This window comes from Heptranchias perlo, chromosome 19 (assembly GCF_035084215.1).
Source record: "Heptranchias perlo isolate sHepPer1 chromosome 19, sHepPer1.hap1, whole genome shotgun sequence".
Lineage (NCBI taxonomy): Eukaryota > Metazoa > Chordata > Chondrichthyes > Hexanchiformes > Hexanchidae > Heptranchias > Heptranchias perlo.
Window position 1 is genome coordinate 15299666 of NC_090343.1, and position 20707 is coordinate 15320372.

The 20707-nt window shown below is 42.4% G+C and overlaps 1 protein-coding gene across 2 annotated transcripts in view; it reads left to right on the plus strand.

The window, feature by feature from the left end:
- slco4a1 (solute carrier organic anion transporter family, member 4A1) overlaps positions 1–20707 on the plus strand; it is a 148610-nt gene that overhangs the window by 108088 nt on the left and 19815 nt on the right. For both annotated transcript variants that reach the window (XM_068000783.1, XM_068000784.1), the window contains 2 exons: positions 7958–8048; positions 15364–15485. In XM_068000783.1, coding sequence (XP_067856884.1) covers positions 7958–8048; positions 15364–15485 — 213 coding nt within the window. The remainder of the gene's footprint in view (positions 1–7957; positions 8049–15363; positions 15486–20707) is intronic.

Sequence of the window (20707 nt, forward strand, 5' to 3'; positions counted from 1 at the left end):
TACGGCGGCTCCCATCCGCAAGATGTACATCTGAGGGGGTCCGCAAGGTAGGTACGTGTCTCTGGACCCCGGGGTAAGTGTGCAGGTTAGTGACTTCGACCATCAGGAGGAGGGTGGTGGAGGCCAAACTTTGTCCCAAGTGACAGAGCGGCCTCCTGAGGGTCTCCCCCCCCCCCCCCCCCCCCCCCCACCTGTCAAATGGACCTTTGCAGCTGCCACAGGCTGACGGCTGCAACACGTCCATTTCAACTGGGAGTGTTTCCCCCAGTGTGTGAAACAGTCCCATGTTTATCCAAAATCACACATAGTCCCTTAATCAGGTCAGTTAATGACCTGAACAAGCAAAGTAAATACACTCAAGTGGCATCCCGCTGGCTTTAATTGCCTGCGGGATTCCCACCAGCGGGGGCTGCGCACGCACCCCCGCACGTCAGTGCGGAACCCGGAAGTGAGCGGGATCGAGGCGCGATCCGGTCCCGTACCTGGATTTCGGGATTTTCGGGGCCCCCCCACCGAGAACGCACCCGGTAGCGGGTGCTAAAATCAGGCCCTTGAAGTATGATGGACAGTAAATGTGTGCTAGACCCCATTTTTATAGTAGAGGTGTGCATATCTATATGTCAGAAAGTACACTAAGGCCTGGAATTTCCTCTGCGGGCAGAACCCGGAAGTTAAACCCGAAAATGCCCCACTCTGTCGATTGTCGTTCGGCTCAAATTTCCTGAAAATCTCATTAGAATATGCCTGAATGTAAAATGAGTGTAAATCAGCGAGAATTGGCAAACAATCGGGGCCCAAGGAATGCGCTGAACTCGCATTAAATTTCTTCAAGTATAAAAATTGAAGTTTCAACTCATTTAATCATCATTCATACACATCAAGCACAGCAAGTTTAGGAACCTGAAATCAGGGAGGATTTTCAATTTTAAATGTGACTTGTACTGATGCCATAAAAATACATTTAAAGAAACAGAAAATACAGAACAGGTCTTGGTGAGGATAAATTTTTTTAAATGCTCAAAAAATTGCAATAAGACACCAGAAAAATCTGGTCGTAATTTGAAGAGTTTCTGAACAAGTGCAATTGCAGGAAACCTGCTTATAAGGCTCCATAACTTGGGGGTGAGGCCATTATTATGGCAACACTGGCATCTACCCAACAAAGTGGAAAATTGCCCAGGTATGTCCTATCCACAGAAAGCAGGACAAATCCAATCCAGCCAATTACCGCCCCATCAGTTTACTCTCGATCATCAGCAAAGTGAGGGAAGGTGTCGTCGACAGTGCTGTCAAGTGGCACTTACTCACCAATAACCTGCTCACCGATGCTCAGCTTGGGTTCCGCCAGGACCACTCTGCTCCAGACCTCATTACAGCCTTGGTCCAAACATGGACAAAAGAGCTGAATTCCAGAGGTGAGGTGAGAGTGACTGCCCTTGACATCAAGGCAGTATTTGACCGATTGTGGCATCAAGAAGCCCTAGTAAAATTGAAGTCAATGGGAATCAGGGGGAAAACTCTCCAGTGGCTGGAGTCATACCTCGCACAAAGGAAGAAGGTGGCCAATCATCTCAGTCCTAGGATATCACCGCAGGAGTTCCTCATGGCAGTGTCCGAGGCCCAACCATCTTCAGCTGCTTCATCAATGACCTTCCCTCCATCATAAGGTCAGAAATAGGAATGTTTGCTGATGATTGCACAGTGTTCGGTACCATTTGCATTCCCTCGGATAATGAAGCAGTCCATGCCCGCATGCAGCAAGACCTGGACAACATTCAGGCTTGGGCTGATAAGTGACGAGTAACATTCGCTCCAGACAAGTGCCAGGCAAAGACCATCTCCAACAATAGAAAGTCTAACCACCTCCCCTTGACATTCAACGGCATTACCATTGCTGAATCCCACACCATTAACATCCTGGGGGTCACCATTGACCAGAAACTTAACTGGACCAGCCACATAAATACTGTGGCTACAAGAGCAGGTCAGAGGCTGGGTATTCTGCAGCGAGTGACTCACCTCCTGAAGTCTTTCCACCATCTACAAGGCACAAGTCAGGAGTGTGATGGAATACTCTCCACTTGCCTGGATGAATGCAGTTCCAACACTCAAGAAGCTCAACACCATTCAAGACAAAGCAGCTCGCTTGATTGGCACCCCATCCACCACCCTAAACATTCACTCCCTTCACCACCGGCACATTGTGGCTGCAGTGTGTACCATCCACAGGATGCACTGCAGCAACTCGCCAAGACTTCTTCGACAGCACCTCCCAAACCCGCGACCTCTACCACCTAGAAGGACAAGGACAAGGGCAGCAGGCACATGGCAACATCACCATCTGCACATTCCCCTCCGTCACACAACAGCCTGACTTGAAAATACATCGCCGTTCCTTCATTGTCGCTGGGTCAAAATCCTGGAACTCCCTACCTAACAGCACTGTGGGAATATCTTCACCACGGACTCCAGCATTTCAAGAAGGCGGCTCATCACCACCTTCTCGAGCAATTAGGATTGGGTAATAAATGCTGGCCTTGCCAGTGACGCCCACGTCCCAGGAATGAATGGAAAAAAAAATCCATTCAGCCGCTGGAATCGTTAGACGATCGTAAAAGATCGAGGAGATTGTGCGTATTGTACTTGTGCGCGTAACTTACCCCAACATTCCACAATCTTTTAAGCGGCTTATTTGATTTTCATCCCCTTTGCTTGTGTCTTGGGGCACAAATACGCAGGAAATTCCAGGCCGAGAAGTTTGCAATATAATTTTGAACTTCCAGTGAGCATTTGTTGTTATCTGAATCGCTCAATTATGCTGCTGCTTTTAAAATGCTCTTCAGTGTCTCCCCTTGTATTTACAGAGGAAATTCCCAAGTTTGATTTGTGTACCAGACGCAAGTTGTTTTTAAATTTGTGAAGTGGTCTAACTTTTGATTGGAAAACCTTTTTGTCCTTCGATTGGATTCCAAACCGATAAAGCATTTGGTGATATTTTTGTAGTCTGTCATAATAGTGAATTCAATTTTGTCTACACAGGCAGTTGTCTGGCTAGCAGCAATGATTCTGTCCAACTGATTCCATAATTCCGGTTGGCTTCACAATGTGTTGGACCAAGTCAGTTGAAAGCTAACACCTTTGACAGACTTCTTATAATGATGGACATCGTTATTCGAAGTGATAATCTATTATTGAACACAGGAAAACACTTGCTAGCAATGTCAATAAGGAAAGATACAAATAGAACAAGAATAATATTGTATGAACTATTTTTTTAGTAGATTAAAATGTTATCAATACAGTGATAATAGAAAAGAAGTTTGTTTTTTTTCCCTCATATCAAAGCAGATGCTTGGGAAAATTGCTGTTCATCATCATGGGGCGAGTTATTTTTCCTCCCAGTTTCTTATATAGTACTACGGTATTTTGCACAAGCGAATCAAAGATAACTTTTAATAGGAAAGCAGATGCAAAGTATTGATGGGAACATAAGAATATCAATGCTGCACTGCTCTGAATGGAAAATTACATAGATGACAGGAGTGTTTAAAGGTCCAGAAGTAGTTTTGGTTGGTCGAAGTCAAGTGCAAAACAAAATCCTAGGAAAACATGAATCTTGCTCTCTTCCTGAACACCAACACTCCCCATCCTGAGTAAAAGAAAGGAAGATGGGTGGTAAGATATCCACTTTGCAGGAAGACTACCACAAACACAAATGATTGCAAATGGATGAAAGAGAAAATTAGCAATTGTTGAGCACTGGCAGAGGAGATGACTAATCAAGATGTTGAGTCTTTGAAGCCTATACTTAGAAGACGAAGAAGAGAAGGAGGATGATGATAATGATGAGGATTGGTACATTTTACAATCGTTCCACTTTTTGAATGATAGGAATATCAATTCATATTTTTGGACTTCAACAATGCAAATATTTTTTTAAAAAAGGTTAACTAGTGTTGGGAAGTCCAAGAAATTATGTGTAACTGAAGTAGTTTTCCCTACGTCGTATCCTACTTTTCTTACATTATAAGTGAATGGATATGCCAGAATGACAGGCAAGATGTTTTACTTTGCAGAACATCTGTTCTATAGCATCGGTGCCAATTCATATTTTTATGGTCTGTTTACAGACTCCAGCTCTCCACCCCACCTACCACCACCACTAATGTGAAGCAGATGCGCTCCAGGAAGATCCCCCTGCCCTAGATCATTCCAGTATTGCTACTTAATTGAATCGGATGTATTCTATGGAGGAGCCGTGCCAATAATCAGAAGAGGTTAGGGTAGAGAAAGAAACAAATTTGCATGTGGTTTATATTGAGGTATTTAATACGATCTGTTCTCCCCTATTTTGAAGCTTGCCATTAAAGCTACATTCTTCTTAGGAGATGGATTCTTGTTAAATTCTGAGTATTGAAATGAGTAGTTTATAATCTAAAAAGGGAGATAACTGATTATATTCTGGGGGTGGGTGGGAAAAGAAACACCTGAGGCAAAATTTGAAACTTTGTTGATATAATCTGCAATTTTTTTAAAAAGTAAGAATGTCTTATGAAATTGAAACCTGTTGCCAACTTGATTGAGGTAGATGTATTTGGATAAATTACAGTCCAGAACCGATGACCGGTTGTCCTGATTGCTAAATAGGGGATTCAGGACAAGCAGCAACTATTCTTTCAATTCTACTGAGGTCTCCGACACAAGGGTAAATAGGCTAGGAAGACCAAGGTGGTTCCTTTAATTTAAAATAACACCAGGTCATAGCACGGCTTTGCAGCAGATGTATCTACCTCACAGAGCACAAAATCTCAACCTTGTGCATGAAAAACCACTGAAATCAAATCTACATTGTAATCCTTGTTCTGGAGTGGAAGGGGGAGGGAGACGATGATGATCTTACTCTATTTTCATGATGATCATATTGAGTTTGACAGGATGCATTTTTGGACTTTGCAGATTGTGGGGAACCATCCAGATTGGTTTGGAACTATTCCAGACTTGTGTTAAGCTGCAGGGCTTGATTGAGTTCTGTTCTTGATTATGAGCAATTATACTGGTTTCAGTTGGAAACTTGTGGCTGCCTCTTTTATTATGCCTGTTGATTCATGTTCCCAGCAACTCCATTCCTGTGGCCACAACTGTCAAACCTTCCCTAAGCATTCCAGGAACTCTGCTGGAAAGAAATCCTTCCATTCAGCCTCTCTGCCAGGTCCTTTGTCTGCAGAAACCACTTCTAAATCTTCACTCCATCATCCTATTTGGAAGAAGAATAAGAAAAACATCCTAGAACATTTTGCAAAACATCTTAAACACACCAGTGAGATAATTAAAGGCAAATTACATTATTTATTTACTTAGCATTTCTAAGTAATATATTAAGGTGTTTGTCTATCAGTCTAAAGATATAAATTCAGAATTTAGAAAAGGGTTAGATTAGGGAGAAAGGCATTAGGATAATAGCTATTGTGTTAGCACTAGATGGTGGACTATCTTTTCCCATTTCAGATTTTCAGTACCAGTGTCAAGCATTCAGGTCAGATACAGTACAGCCAGTGACAGAGTAAAAATCCCTCTATGCCCTAAACATAAAGCACGTCCTACTGCAGCATTGTGACATTTCACGTACTAGCCATCCTCATGCCTTTGAGTGAGAGTGCCAATTAGTGCCAAATTATGGGCAGTTTTGTGCTGTGGAAATGCTTACTAGAAACTGAATTACGATTGCCTAAATTCATTTCACATAGGACCCTTTCAGCCAGCAGAGACAAGAGACTTTCATCCCATCAGTCCTAGTGATGAAAGGACAGTGTGCCAACTTACTTTCCCTTGGGCTTACTGTTAATAGAAAATAAGAGTTCAAAGAATGAAAATTGACAACTTAAGAAAAATGCTACTCCACAAGATCAGCCTTTGTCTCTGCTATGACGGTAGAAATGGAACCAACATAAAATAATGCAGTTCAGCAGCCTCATTCCAAAATTAGAATTCTCTCCCCTCCGGAAACTTTAGTATTAGCCTGCAATGGATAGCAATGTTACATTTGGCAGGCCTTCTGAAGGCTGTGCTATAGCAGACTTCCAAATGAGTTGAGCAGCAGTTGTAGTTCATTTTAATTATACCAATTCTTCTGAATTGCGCTCCTAGAAGACCGATGCACCTTATACTTTTCCTTGGCAGGACTGTATGGATTCAGAATGGGAGTCATCAGCAAGCGCTTAAGAATGTAACCAGTGGTCTCCCACCCTCCATCCTCATAGACTCGTCTGTTTCAAACCTATTCAGTGAGGATTGGGACAGAATAGATGAATAGACAGGATCCCAGGTAATCAATCAATACACTGCTGATGGTATGTTTGACATCACATACTACCTGCATGTTTTTAGAGCAGTATCTTTTAACAATTGCAGAAAGTGATTTAATTCTCTGAAGGTACATTTAGTTCTGCTTGTTTGCAGTAAAATGTAGCCCAGACTCTAGGAATATCAGCAATGATGTCATGCTGTTCTCCTCCGTTACCATGAAAGTAAGTGAACTGTTTACTTGGTCAGTGCAGTAATTTGACTAACACACCTACATATGGCAGACAAGCTGATGCCAGAGAAGTCTCTAGCTAGACGTTGAAAATAATGTACAATAAGAAGCTAATGAGAAGTGAGAACTTCAAAGTACAGACAATATTGTATTATATATTGATTAGTCCCAAGTCCCTCTATAATGTGCTTGCTGGACCTTGTCTCAAGGTCCTCTAATGGTGCATTTAAACGTCACACATTTAGAGATCACGTGGAGCCAAAAGTGCTTCGTAACTATGCTAAACTTAGAATGTGAATTGATGTGAACAGACTCCAGAGCAAAGTGGAGTGAAACTTACTTCTCTAAAGAGTCTCATTCTGCATTGTTCTGATATCAGGTTGAGCCCTGATGTCAGATTCAGGTTCCATTACATTCTAGCTGCAGTATTGGTGTGAAGTCAAACTGCTTTGCAACAAAGCTACACTTGTAGCACCCTAAGAGACTACTAATTCCAGAAAGGATGCTAAACCTGAGTTTGAGAATCCATCTTTTTTTTTCTTTTTTTGCAGCAAGAACTTTGTCTGGATGTTTGTTTTCTGCAGAGGGAACAACTGGACATCATTCATGTGACTTCAAAGTTGGTTAATTGACATAAGGCCTTGGCATTGAATGGTTGAAACAAAAAGAACTGTTAGTGCACCTGAAACTAATGAATTGATTCAGGGTCTCCAAATTGTCACCCATGGGCACATGTGGCCTCAGGCTGCACCAAACAACCCTTCAAACCCAAGGCAACTCAGTCCTGTTTGCGCTTTTATTTCTTATTTGCTGATTTGTCCTGCTTTAATTTTGTAGGCCTGGAGGTTTGGAATGGGCTGTTCTTAGCACTTGGTTTCAGCAACTTCAGATGTGTGTAAATTAATGGGACCATGGACTTTATATTTGTGACCTTAAAGGCTCTGTTAGTCCTTAATGTCTCTGTTAGTCCACAAAGACCAAAAACTTGGGCGTGCCTAATATTAGTGGATTGTACACTTCACAGCTGGCAACTATGACAGAGAAAATGTGGTGTAAGTGAAATTTGTGGAAAAGAGTTTGGAAAATAGTATTGTGCTATCAGAAGTAGCATATGGGCCCAGTGTATTATTAATGTTTGTTGTCAAGACCAAGATTCAGACATCTCTATGCTCAGACATGGTTATATTCCAATGACCCAATGTCAGTGAAGGAAAAATATGGAGACTGAGATTGTTTTTCTTTTTATAAAAAAAAATCCTCTGGAAGGAGCTTAATTAGGCAAAGACTTGAGCATAACTGAGATAAAAGCAGAAATGGAAAGTAAATGAGAGACCTTCGAATGAGCAATATAGTATGCATCTATTTTTTTAAAAAAAAGAGTAATATACAATTTATGAAATAAACATTCTTTGCTTTTATTTCAAGGTATTTTCTACACGGCAGCAATTATTGGACCAGCAGCTGGTTATTTACTTGGAGGATTTTTCCTCCAAATCTATACTGAGATCAACACTAAGTGAGTTACAGCCTTTCTGTTGTACTATTTGCAAATGTTAGCGCAAATAAGAATTTGCTTAAAATCCTGAACCTCTTTGAGAATTAGATTTTGTCTTTGCATGGTCATTGTTGAGTTGAATGTTTTAATTCTGTAAGACTGTTTCACTAACCCCTGGAGATGTGACTTTTCTGACCGTCCTTAATAATAATTGCAGCATAGCTTACCAGTGTGGGCACCATTTTGACTTTATGGAAATTATTCAACAAATTATTACAAAGGAACATAAGAATTAAGAGCAGGATAGGCCATTCAGTCCCTCGAGCCTGCTCTGCCATTTGATAAGATCATGGCTGATCTGATTGCGACCTCAACCCTACTTTCCCGTCTACCTACTATAACCTTTGGCTCCCTTGTTAATCAGGAATCTATCTAAATCAGCCTTAAAAATATTCAATGACCCTGCCTCCACCGCTTTCTGGGGAAGGGAGTTCCACAGACTCACGACCCTCTGAGAGAAAAAATTTCTCCTCATCTCCGTCTTAATTATTGCTGTAACTTGTTAAAAAATGATCTTTGTAATGTTATTTGGGGAGCAATTATTTTTGGGGAATGAACAGTATCTGAGCTGTCTGTCCAGAGGGTTTTTTTCTTTGTTCCTGTTCTTTTTTTGTGTTCCTACATTTTCCATCAATTTTCTCTTACATCTCTGCTCCTTTGGGCTTTGACTCCTTGCTGTGGCTCAGTTCCAGAGGTGTGTCCAAGCGACCATTCTTCATGCTATGAGGGCTAACCTTACTTTGGGGCATCACAGCCAAACCAGATCCTGAAATTCTGTCCTCACCTAATATCCAGACATATACACTTCCAGCAGGGATTACTGGATATCGATCAGAAACATTGGGCTCAATTTTAAACTTAAATTGTGGGGCGGGGGAGGCTGCGAAAGTTGCAAAAATGCAGTGCGGGTTCAGAAGCCGGCTCCAACCCGCCGACTTCAGAGTTTCCCACAGATGCACCTGTGTCCGTGCGGGCATCCCGAATCCGGAAGTGCCACCGGCAGTTGAAGCTGGAGGGATGATAGTTAAAGAACCAGATGTACCTCATTGAGGTACTTAAGGCACTTGTGACATATTAGGTAGTTAGAACGATTTTTAACCTACCTGGGCGGCTTTCCAGCGGCTTCTGAGTCATGCCAGGCATGAAGGGCCAGATCAGGCAAAAATAAACCAAATAAATTAAATAAAAAAACATTGGACAAAGTTAGAACACAAAATCAACCTACCTTTCCACCCTGCTCCGATGTTTCGCTCTCCAAGGTCCCTCTCAGCCCCCAATGTCTCCCTCTCCGATCTCTTTCCCCCCCCCCGCCGATCTTCGCTTCTTCCCACCCCCCACCCCCGCTGATCTTCCGTTCCAGCGGCGGATGACGTTGCGCTCTCTCTTCACCCCCCCCCCCCCCCCCCCGGGCGTTGCAGCTCCTGTCGACAGCCTGTCAGTCAGGCTGGCTGCTGGGCACGAAACCTGGAAAGAACTTTAATCACCATCAATTGCATTGCAATCCCGTCGGTAACGGTTTGTTTTCTTTAATTCAGGTTTGCCACGCGCACCTTCAACCGCGCCCCCCCCCCGCCCGCTTCCAACCCGCCACCATTTCAAAATTGAGCCCACTGTCTGTGTTCCCCTATCACCTAGAATCATAGAAAGCACAGAAGGAGGCCATTCAGCCCATCAAGTCCGCGCCGGCTCTACGCAAGAGCAATCCAGCTAGTCCCACTCCCCTACTCTTTCCCTGTCGCCCTGCAAATGTTTTCCTTTCAAGTTCTTATCCAGTTCCCTTTTGAAGGCCATGATTGAATCTGCCTCCACCACCCCCTCGGGCAGTGCATTTCAGATCCTGACCACTCGCTGTGTAAAAAAGTTTTTCCTCATGTCACCTTTGGTTCTTTTGCTAATCACCTTAAATCTATGTCCTTTGGTTCTTGACCCTTCCGCCAATGGGAACAGTTTCTCTCTACTGTGTCCAGACCCTTCATGCTTTTGAATACCTCTAACAAACCTCCGTCCCCTTCCCTAACATGAGAATATTGAGGCCATCTTTAGCCCCTGTACCACTGCCCTGCCTGAGATCAACTAACTTGGCATGGACTGGGGATTGAAAGGGGACCAAAACTATTCTGTATGGCTCAACTACTCACTGCTGTAACCAACTGATAATTTTTGTGGCCCTTGAAATGAGGGGAACGCAACACTTTTTCACTTGCTACTAGTGTCAATATAGAGAACTTCCAGGTCACAGATAGCATGATTAGATGCTGAGTAAAGCTCACTCCATCTGTTCCAATGACTCTTCTGCACCCCAACCCCAGTAGTACACCAGTGTCAATTTTCCAGTTTCTTACACTAACCATCCAAAGGCTTTGAATGAGACTGCCAAGTTTTATGCTGTGGATCTGTATCCACTCCAAATGCTTTGCAGCCAGCAGAGTGTTTCCAGTCAATTTTTTTTGGTAAGGAACCCAATCAGTGAGTAGTTGAGCAGAATAGTTTTAGTCCCTTTTCAATCCCCAGTCTACGCTGTGTTAGTTGATCTCAGACAGGGCAGTGATACAGGGGCTGTAGATGGATGGGTATCAGGAAATTCTTCTTTATACAAAAAGTGATCATTGTGTGGAATAGATAGATTATTGATTATTCCTGATGGATCATGAAGCTAAAAATCTTGAAATCATTGCGAAACATTTTGGATACTACAGTGGGCAGACTTCAGGATCTTTCAGTATGGATGAATTAAGATGGACCAAATGGCAGTCCTCATCTGTAATTATATTGTGAATTCAAACATGGGACCCAGTATTGTAACCCACCATATCAGCCAGTTCTTTCCAATAAATTAAGATGTTGCTCATTAAAATGAAATCTATCGTGTAATAAGCTCAGTTATTATTTGCATTTTACTGAGGGTATAAATTGCTGTCCCCTTTATTGTCCCTCCTTAGCTTCCCCAGGCCATGCACATCATATTGACAGATGACCTACTCTTGGCCTCTGACAACTGGTTTAGCTATTCATCGCCAGATCTAGCTGGACCACATAAAGCACTATTGGGTCCTGCTCTCCTCTGCCAAAACTGCTCACAATTCTATGATCATCTTGGAATGCAAAGATAACCCTCGGTTTCTCTTCTCTGCTACCAACCATCTTCTTAAACCCCTCTCCCCTGCCCCCTCCATCCTCACCTGCAATGAAAAGTGCGAGGAGCTCATGGAATTCTTTTCACGAAGATTGAGACCGTCTGTTCAGCTGCCTCTGTCGCTTCCCTCCCTTCCTCTAGCCCACCAAGCCAAGCTTCCCCTACGGTTCCCCCCTGCCCTAGCCCTGAACTCGCATCTTTCTCTAGTTTCTCTCTTACCTTCCCCACATGCCCTTTCCGAGCTCATCTTGTCCATGAGACCCACCTCCTGCTCCCTTGTCCCTATTCCCACTAAACTGCTGACCACCCAACTTCCTTTCCTGGCCCCAATGTTAGCTGATGTTAATGGTTCCCTTTCCTCAGATACTATTCCCCCTCCCCTTTAAATCTGTCATCATCACCGCCCTCCACAAAAAACCCACCCTTGAACCCTCTGTCCTTCTCCAACCTCCCTTTCCTCTCCAAAGTCCTTGAACATGCAAAACCGTGTCCATCTTTCCTGCAACTCCATGTTTGAATCCCTCCAATCAGGTTTCCGCCCCTCCACAGTACTGAAACGGCCCTTATCAAAGTAACAAATGATGTGGAGAATTATGTGACTGTGACAATGGCAAACTATCCCTCCTCCTCCTTCTTGACCTGTCTGCAGTCTTTGACACAGTCGACCAAACCATCCTCCTCCAACGCCGCTCCTCCATTGTCCAGCTGGGTGGGACTGCACTCGCCTGGTCCCATTCTTATCAATTCAGTCATAACCAGAGAATCACCTGCAATGGCTTCTCTTCCTGCTCCTGCTCCTGCTCCTGCTCCTGCACCCTCACGTCTGGAGTCCCCCAAGGATCTACCCTTGGCCCCCTCCTATTTCTAATCTACATGCTGTCCCTCGTGACATCATCTGAAAACAGATTCCACGCATACGCTGACAACGCCCAGCTCTACCTCACCACCATCTCCCTCAAGCCCTCCACTGTCTCTCATTTGTTACATTGCTTGTCCGACATCCAGTACTGGATGAGCAAAAATTTCCTCCAATTGACATTGTCTTTGGTCCCCGCCGCAAACGCCGTATCCTAGCCACCAACTCCATCCCTCTCCCTGGCCACTGTCTGAGGCTGAACCAGACCGTTCGCAACCTTGGCGTCCTATTTGACCCCGAGATGAGCTTCCGACCACATATCCGCTCCATCACCAAGACTGCCTATTTCCACCTCCGTGACATCGCCCATCTTCGCCCCTGCCTCAGCTCATCTGCTGCTGAAACCCTCATCCATGCCTTTGTTACCTCCAGACTGGACTATTTCACTGCTCTCCCATCTTCCACCCTCCATAAACTTGAGCTCATCCAAAACTCTGCTGCCCGTATCCTAACTCGCACCAAGTCCCATTCTCCCATCACCCTTGTGCTCGCTAACCTACATTGGCTCCCGGTCCGGGAACGCCTCGATTTTAAAATTCTCATCCTTGTTTTCAAATCCATCTATGACCTCACCCTTCCCTATCTCTGTAACCTCCTCCAGCCCTACAACCCTCCGAGATCTCCTGAGCTCCTCCAATTCTTGCTTCTTGTGCATCCCCGATTTTAATCACTCCACCATTGGCAGCCGTGCCTTCAGCTGCCTAGGCCCTAAGCTCTGGAATTCCCTCCCTAAACCTCTCCGCCTCTCTACACCTCTCCTCCTTTTAAAAAGCTCCTTAAAACCTATTGCTTTGACCAAGCTTTTGGTCATCTGTCCCAATACCTCCGTATTTGATAAGGTCCCACGTAAGAGGCTGTTAGCTAAGAGCCCATGGAATCGAGGGAAAAGTACGGACTTGGTTAGGAAGTTGGCTGAGCGAAAGGAGAAAGAGAGTAGGGATATTGGATAGGTACTCACATTGGCAGGATGTGACTAGTGGAGTCCCGCAGAGATCTGTCTTGGGGCCTCAATTATTCACAATATTTATTAACGACTTAGATGAAGGCATAGAAAGTCTCATATCTAAGTTTGCCAATGACACAAAGATTGGTGGCATTGTAAGCAGTGTAGATGAAAACATAAAATTACAAAGCAATATTGATAGGTGAAAGGGCAAATCTGTGGCAAATGGAATTCAATGTAGACAAATGTGAGGTCATCCACTTTGGATCAAAAAAGGATAGAACAGGTTACTTTTTAAATGGTAAAAAGTTAAAAACAGTGGATATCCAAAGGGACCTAGGAGTACAGGTACATAGATCATTGAAGTGTCATGAACAGGTGCAGAAAATAATCAATAAGGTTAATGGAATGCTGGCCTTTATATCTAGAAGACTAGAGTACAAGGGGGCAAAAGTTATGCTGCAGCTATACAAAACCCTGGTTAGACCGCACCTGGAGTACTGTGAGCAGTTCTGGGCACCGCACCTTCGGAAGGACAAATTGGCCTTGGAGGGAGTGCAGCGTAGGTTTACTAGAATGATACCCGGACTTCAGGGGTTAAGTTACGAGGAGAGATTACACAAATTGGGGTTGTATTCTCTAGAGTTTCGAAGGTTAAGGGGTGATCTGATCGAAGTTTATAAGATATTAAGGGGAACAGATAGGGTGGATAGAGAGAAACTATTTCCCCTGGTTGGGGATTCTAGGAGTAGGGGGCACAGTCTAAAAATTAGAGCCAGACCTTTCAGGAGCGAGATTAGAAAACATTTCTACACACAAAGGATGGTAGAAGTTTGGAACTCATCCGCAAACGGAAATTGATACTAGCTCAATTGCTAAATTTAAATGTGAGATAGATAGTTTTTTGGCAACCAAAGGTATTAAGGGATATGGGCCAAAGGCAGGTATATGGAGTTAGATCACAGATCAGCCATGATCTTATCAAATGGCGGAGCAGGCACGAGGGGCTGAATGGCCTACTCATGTTCCTATGTGGCTTGGTGTGAAATTTTGTTTGATAATGTTCCTGTGAAGCGCCTTGGGACATTTTACTATGTTAAAGGTGCTAAAAAATGAAAGTTATTGTTGTTGGCAATGCTTTTTCTGAGTTGGTCACGGAGGTCAGAAGAGTGGCTTGGTGGATGATGACTCCCTCAATATTTATTTTCCTTCCCTATCCAAAAGCAGTAGGGGACAAAGCTTAGCCGCTTCCACCCACTCCTTTGGCACAGCATGTTGGTATTCTGCTGTGTATATTAATATTCAAAAGCAATCAATCTCCTTTCTCTCCCCAACTCCATTTCCCCGTTTTCCTCATATTTTGAAAATTACTAAGAAATCTCTTTGCTTTGGAGTTAATACTGATTCTGATGATAAATTATAAACAACAATGTCCTCTAGTGGAAATAAAACACATACCCACGATGCAAATAAAACATTTCGGGTCAGATTTTCCCTTCCATTGACTATGAACAGGCGGTTAATTTTTTTTTAGAGAAATATTTGGTAACAGAAATGATTCCACTGACACGGATCTTCTGGAACAGATGTACTTCAGGGAACTCCCCTTGGTTCAATTATCCCAGAATTTCTGCTATACTGTTGAGGGAAATAAATGGCACACTGAAGAGTCTTGTAAAGAAACCATATGAGTTTGTTTTATATGAAGTACTCATTTTTTTCTATAGATAAGTCCTTACTATTAGTAGCACTTACCTGTAGTTACCTTCCCTTCTAAAGAGAATTGTACAATGTTGTAAACTTTGAACAATTCTCCACATCAGTATTTCCAACTAACATGCCAGAAGTTGATGAATTGCCATGTTGAAATTAGGTCAGGCCATTTTTCAGGCGTTAGGTCCCTCATTAGCAAATGCAAAGGGCCTAATGCCTGTTTTAGGACACCTCTGCCAAATTGGGCTGCCCTGACCAAATTGATTCCACATTTATTTTAATACGCTTTTATTTTAGCCAACTGCCATTATACAAGATACTGCATTGGTAACTTTTGTGCATTATGTCTACTCATTCACAGTAGCAAAAGTGTCAGTTATCAGTCAATTCTGAAGTTGAGTGCATATATACAATGACCTATTCTGTGAGGTATCCTTAGATCAGGTTTGAATATATTCCAAACATAGGCTGTAACTAACTGACTATTTCATACTTGCCATGAAAATGTTCCCTCTCATTTGAATAATTGTATAAACAGATTGAAACTAATAGCCAATCTTTGTTAATACAGGATTAACCTTGCTCCTGAGAATCCCCTATGGGTGGGTGCCTGGTGGATCGGATTCCTTGGAGCTGGAGCAGCTGCTTTCCTCGTATCCATCCCGATCCTTGGTTACCCCCGACAGCTTCCAGGTACTCGATCCCTGACTATAGCTAGAATTTATCCTGCATAATATTAGTGTACTAAAGCTTAATGCATTTCCACAAAATTAATTTGCGGCTATTGTAATGGATGCATTACCCATTTATTTTATTTTAAATAGGTTAACGTCTCCGTTAAAGTAGCAAAGTAGTTTTACACAAACATATTAAGTGTTGGCTGATATCACACAGGATCACATTGAGGCGCTTATCACAATTCTTTCACTGCGAAAAGCAAGACTGATTTTTTTTTCTCATTTTAACTCGGTTGATCAGATATAGTAAGCAGAGATGAGTAGTAAAAGGTGCAAGATAACCCCCTGTCTTGTGTTGCAGGGGATGTTACTGTGTTTTCATTACAACAGTAATTTCTCTCCCCTCATGTACCCAGTGGAATGTTACGTTACAACCAATACGCAGAAAAATATGCCCAACATTGTCTCTATGCAGCCAGCAAGCAAATTTCACACTCAATACTGTGAAGTAGATGGCCTGTGTACCATACTAGTGCATCTACTCCACCAGTATGGATTTACAGCCAGCTCCAATGGAGAGCCTTTTTATAAGATATGCAGAAACTAGAGAGTTTAAAATAAAGAACTGCTTTTGTTAAATTGTGTCTTTTGTGCTTCAATCTGATTATTCTCAGACTTGATGCTGGTCTGTGTACAATTGGTTTCATCTTAATCTAGATGTCTAGAAACCTCCTTGGACCGGGGTTAGTCAGATGATAGGCAAAAGGAATAATTTGTTAAAGCTGTTTCTAGGAATCCTAAACTTAAAAGCCCTAGGTTTCACTTAAAACACCTCAATAATAGAACTTATTTCGAGAAGACAAAGAAAATTCAAAAACAAAATATGCTGTCATTGCTTTACGCCTACAGTTTGAACTCAATCTTTCTTTAACATTTACATAAATATTTTGAGTGCAGTTATGCTTACATTTTTACATCAATGCAAAGCAGTTTCAGCCGCATATCAGTGCAAAAGTAGCACCTCATGTCCAGTCTCAAGTCCCCATCTGAAGGCTAAGCAGTGCGAGACCCTCTCAGAAATCCATCTTGCACCACTTGGGCTTGACAGCATGTGGACTGTAACTCTAATGCCATGTGAAACCAGATTACTAAGTGCAAAAGTGGTCACTTGGATCTCTTGGACATTTCATAACCCTACTGCAGAGTCTCATAGTGCTTTGAGAAAGTGGAATCTCCCATCCTCAAGATATTTGCTGGCCAGGATCACAGTGGTGATATAAGCTCTGACTGCCAGGGGACAGTACAGTTCACAGCTGTAGACAACCTACTGTATGATGGGAATCTTGGTGGCCGCTCTGTAACCGCTTACCTTAGGACAGATTGTGCAGTATAATTGCACTGTCTCTTTTTATTGTGCATTGTTGAAAATGTGGGCAGTAACAAAAATGTGAAGTTTATTCATAATGCCTTGTTCCTTTTGCAATATTTGGAGTTAAACTTTTGGAACAGCGACCAATCCCTGTTCCCCAGCCCCCAATAGTGCTTCCACATGACCAGTTTAACTTAACTGTCATGGGCACTCATTCATTACAGGATATTGACTCCACTTTGAAGCCTTTGAAAACTAGAGGCCTTTTAAAGTAATTGGTCAAATTCCAAGCATCAGCTAATGCAGCAAGCACTTATGCCCTGAAATCATGCTGTGAGATACTAACATATGAACGCTTAACACGTTTGTCTGAAGTTTCTCTCTCTGCTAATGTAGTGGAAACATGAACCAGTTTAAAATAAATGGGCTAATACCTCTGATAATGGAAAGAAATTTCTGCTGAATATGTTAAGCATTCATATCTCACAGCGTAACAGGGACTTTTGTGCATTGAGCCACAACAAGGTCAGCAGATTATTGTAATGCAACTTTTTGCAGTGGAGTGACTCAGATCTATTGTGCAAAAAGTACAATAGAGTTGTTTAAGTAGATGTACAATTTTTGCAAACCGGTAAACTTGTCTAAACTGATGGGGATGACTTGTTGAGCCTATGTAGTTTCTACAGGAAAAAAGACAAGTAGTATAAATACTCATGCTACTTAGAAGTACAAGAGAATGTATCACAATTATTCCTTAGCAGGCGTGCACCTCAAAGTATAGATACCAAAACACAGCACTGCCAAACCTGCCCTACTTTGATCATTTCAATATTCGATTGAACAGTTTAAATTGTTGACCAAATTCCTGTTTCAAATTCTTTAAACTGAGTTATTTTGAAAAGAAAGTAGTGGCATCAGCCTATTGCCATATTGAAAATGGAAACCAGTCTATTGAGGTGATTGTCCTAAGTTTCTATTCTTTCTAACCAAAATAATGTTGACCATACACTATTAACTTCTTCTTTGCAGATAGTAACAGAGATGCAGCAAGCCCTAATAAAATATACTAACCTTTTCCCTTCCCACCACCAACCTGCTTCCACTTGGTTCAGAAAGTTAAGTAGCTAAGTTATACAAACCAGAAGGGTTCCAGTTTCATTTTTCAGTTTGTACTAAGTTAGCTAATCTTACCTGGGGCAGTGTTACTGGTGCAATTGTCTTTATCACTACTGGGCTAGGGAGAGGAAAATTATTAAAGGTTTCTAGTCCTGTCTGCAGTTCAGAGCCTCTTGCTGGAAGTGCTTGTATGTGACTATCAGGTGAGGACAGGATAATGCCTGTGGTTAAAGGCCTGTTAACACTCACTATCTAGACTCAAAAATGCAAAATTAAAATCACCGGCATTCTTCAAGCAAATGATGACCTCAGTGAGCTGCTGAAAGATGCAGCTATAACATTAGCATTAAATTCTATGAAGTATGGTTAGTTGGATAAGGTACTGGAGGATTATTAGTGCTTACAAAATTTACTCTAGTAAGAAATCTGTACCTTTAGGAGAGGAGAAGCAGAAGGAATAAAGTTGGCAGAATTAGGAGATGGGGGCAGAAACTGACTTAGAACATAATGTAAATCCCTAAAGGGGATGTTCAGGAATGAATGAGAAATTATTTCAATAAAATGCTGGAAGTATTCTACATTTGTACCAATGTGATAGTTACTTCAAGATTTAAGGTCCAAAACTGCTCATTTAAATTCCATATAGCCATTAGAGAACTAGTTAGAGGTTTGCAGATAGTGCAAACAGCCTGTTTTCCTGTTGCCAGAGGAAGTGGTTAACCAATTTCATAGAAATCAAATTGAAGACATGTCATCTCTTCGGTATTTACATTATTTGCAAATTAAAATAAACACAGAACTTTTCTGGGTGTCAGTGTGGCTTTCTGTTTAGATAACTGGGTGAAACATGCTGATCCAATCGCCTGGACCAGTTTATGGAAATAAGTTTAAAACTTTAATGCTATGCATTTTTTGACCACAGGGTGTCATCATATCTGTGCTGCAAACTTCAATGCATGCTGTTTGGGGAATGAGTGACCCAGTATTTGTATATGCTGTGCAACTTCTCTACAGTGAACTGGATTTAAGAAACTCTATAATGAATTAATTCCAATGTACCAATTCTCTTGTCATTTAACGAGATGGACTAACGCCGAAAATCAATTCCAAGCCATTTAAGATGGCCTTTTTTACTCTTTCTCCCTCAACTCTATTTTTAAATTATTTGCTCATCTCTATTTGTTTGGATCTCCTTTTACTAAGTACCACTATATAATTGAACAGGAAACCTGCTCCCAGGCCTTGATCCACCCAGGAGTGGGAAGCAATAATACAGCTGTTTTCAATTCTCTCACTGCTGTGGCAGCACTTGGCCTCCATCTGCTACTTCCTGTAATAACTGAGATCAGGGACAAACTATGTCAGCAACTATGGGTATGAATTCATCACCTGCCACTCCTTGGCACAGTAAGTTGAAGCATCAATCTATTGTTACTTTGCCACCACCTTCCCCCATGTATAGTAAACCCTTTGTGCCATTCTCCATATAGAGTTACATAGAATCTACAGCACAGAAACAGGCCAGTTTGGTCTATGCCAGTGTTTATGCAGCACACGAGCCTCCACCCACCCTTCATGTGCTTATCTAGCTTCCACTTAAATGCACCTATGCCATAAGGAACAGTAAATGTGTTTCCCTCCAGTTATAAAATGTTTAATCACTGTTTCGATGCTGACGGAAACTCTTGATTATCTTTTGCTTAAACCATGCTTTCTACTGTATCCAAATTGAACTATAATCTAGAGGATCAGTTTTTTACTTGTGATGTATGCAGTTATCTCTAGGCAGGCACACCGCTTAGAGAAGCAAAGGATATGGTCAGGAAATGGTTGAGAACTGCAAGCTTTTTTTCTTTAAATTTTACATTATCTGTTAATTTCAGGATTACACTTTGCTACACTGATCAAGCTGTCAGTATTTGCTGATTGCCAACCCAGTGCGCAGCAATTTATAAAGCAGCTGCCAACTGTAAATCCTTGACTAGTATTGTAGACCATGTAATATACTGGCTGGTACATAGCCATGTACAAAAAATACTTTGCAGTCTTTTGTTGCCACGTTCCTTAAGAGGGTGCATTCACCCCTGTGCAAAACAGTTTGGATTCACACTGACCCTACTGCAGTTACAAGGCATATGCAGCCTGTATCCAACATTAAAGACAGACCTGTCACTGGAATGTAGTTGAGTGAGACACTCTGGAGAAGGAAACCTCAGATTGCTTCATTTTGGAGTCCATTTGGACCTTGACACCCAATTTACACTCCCAAATTTAGCATTGGTGCAGAGTAATTTTGCACCAATGCTAAACCTGTGAAGTGTGAATGCACCCAAGTCCAATGTCAAGGCACCTCTACTGTACATCACTTGGGATCTGCTGATGTTAATGAACTATTAAATCTGTGATATCCCGGTTTAAGACTTCATTCTTCTCTCTCATCCGTCACTAGTAGCACATGAGACAACCCATTTCTTCCACTGCTTTACATCCAGCAGATCGTGCTCTTGGTTTTTCCATAACAGAACCCTTTTTATGTGGCCAGGACGCTGGCCTCACTTACAAGAGGACCGGCTAGATGCAATTGGAGTGGGGGGGTGGTCTCCATTCCACTCCACAGCCAGAACTGCTACCTGCTGGATGCCAGCCCAGTATTCAGAGGCCAAAGCACTGATGGTCTCACCAGAGTTACGATAGGGGGAAGGCACTCTGCTCCCATCGAACACAAGACCTCCCTGGATGTCAACCCAGTATTC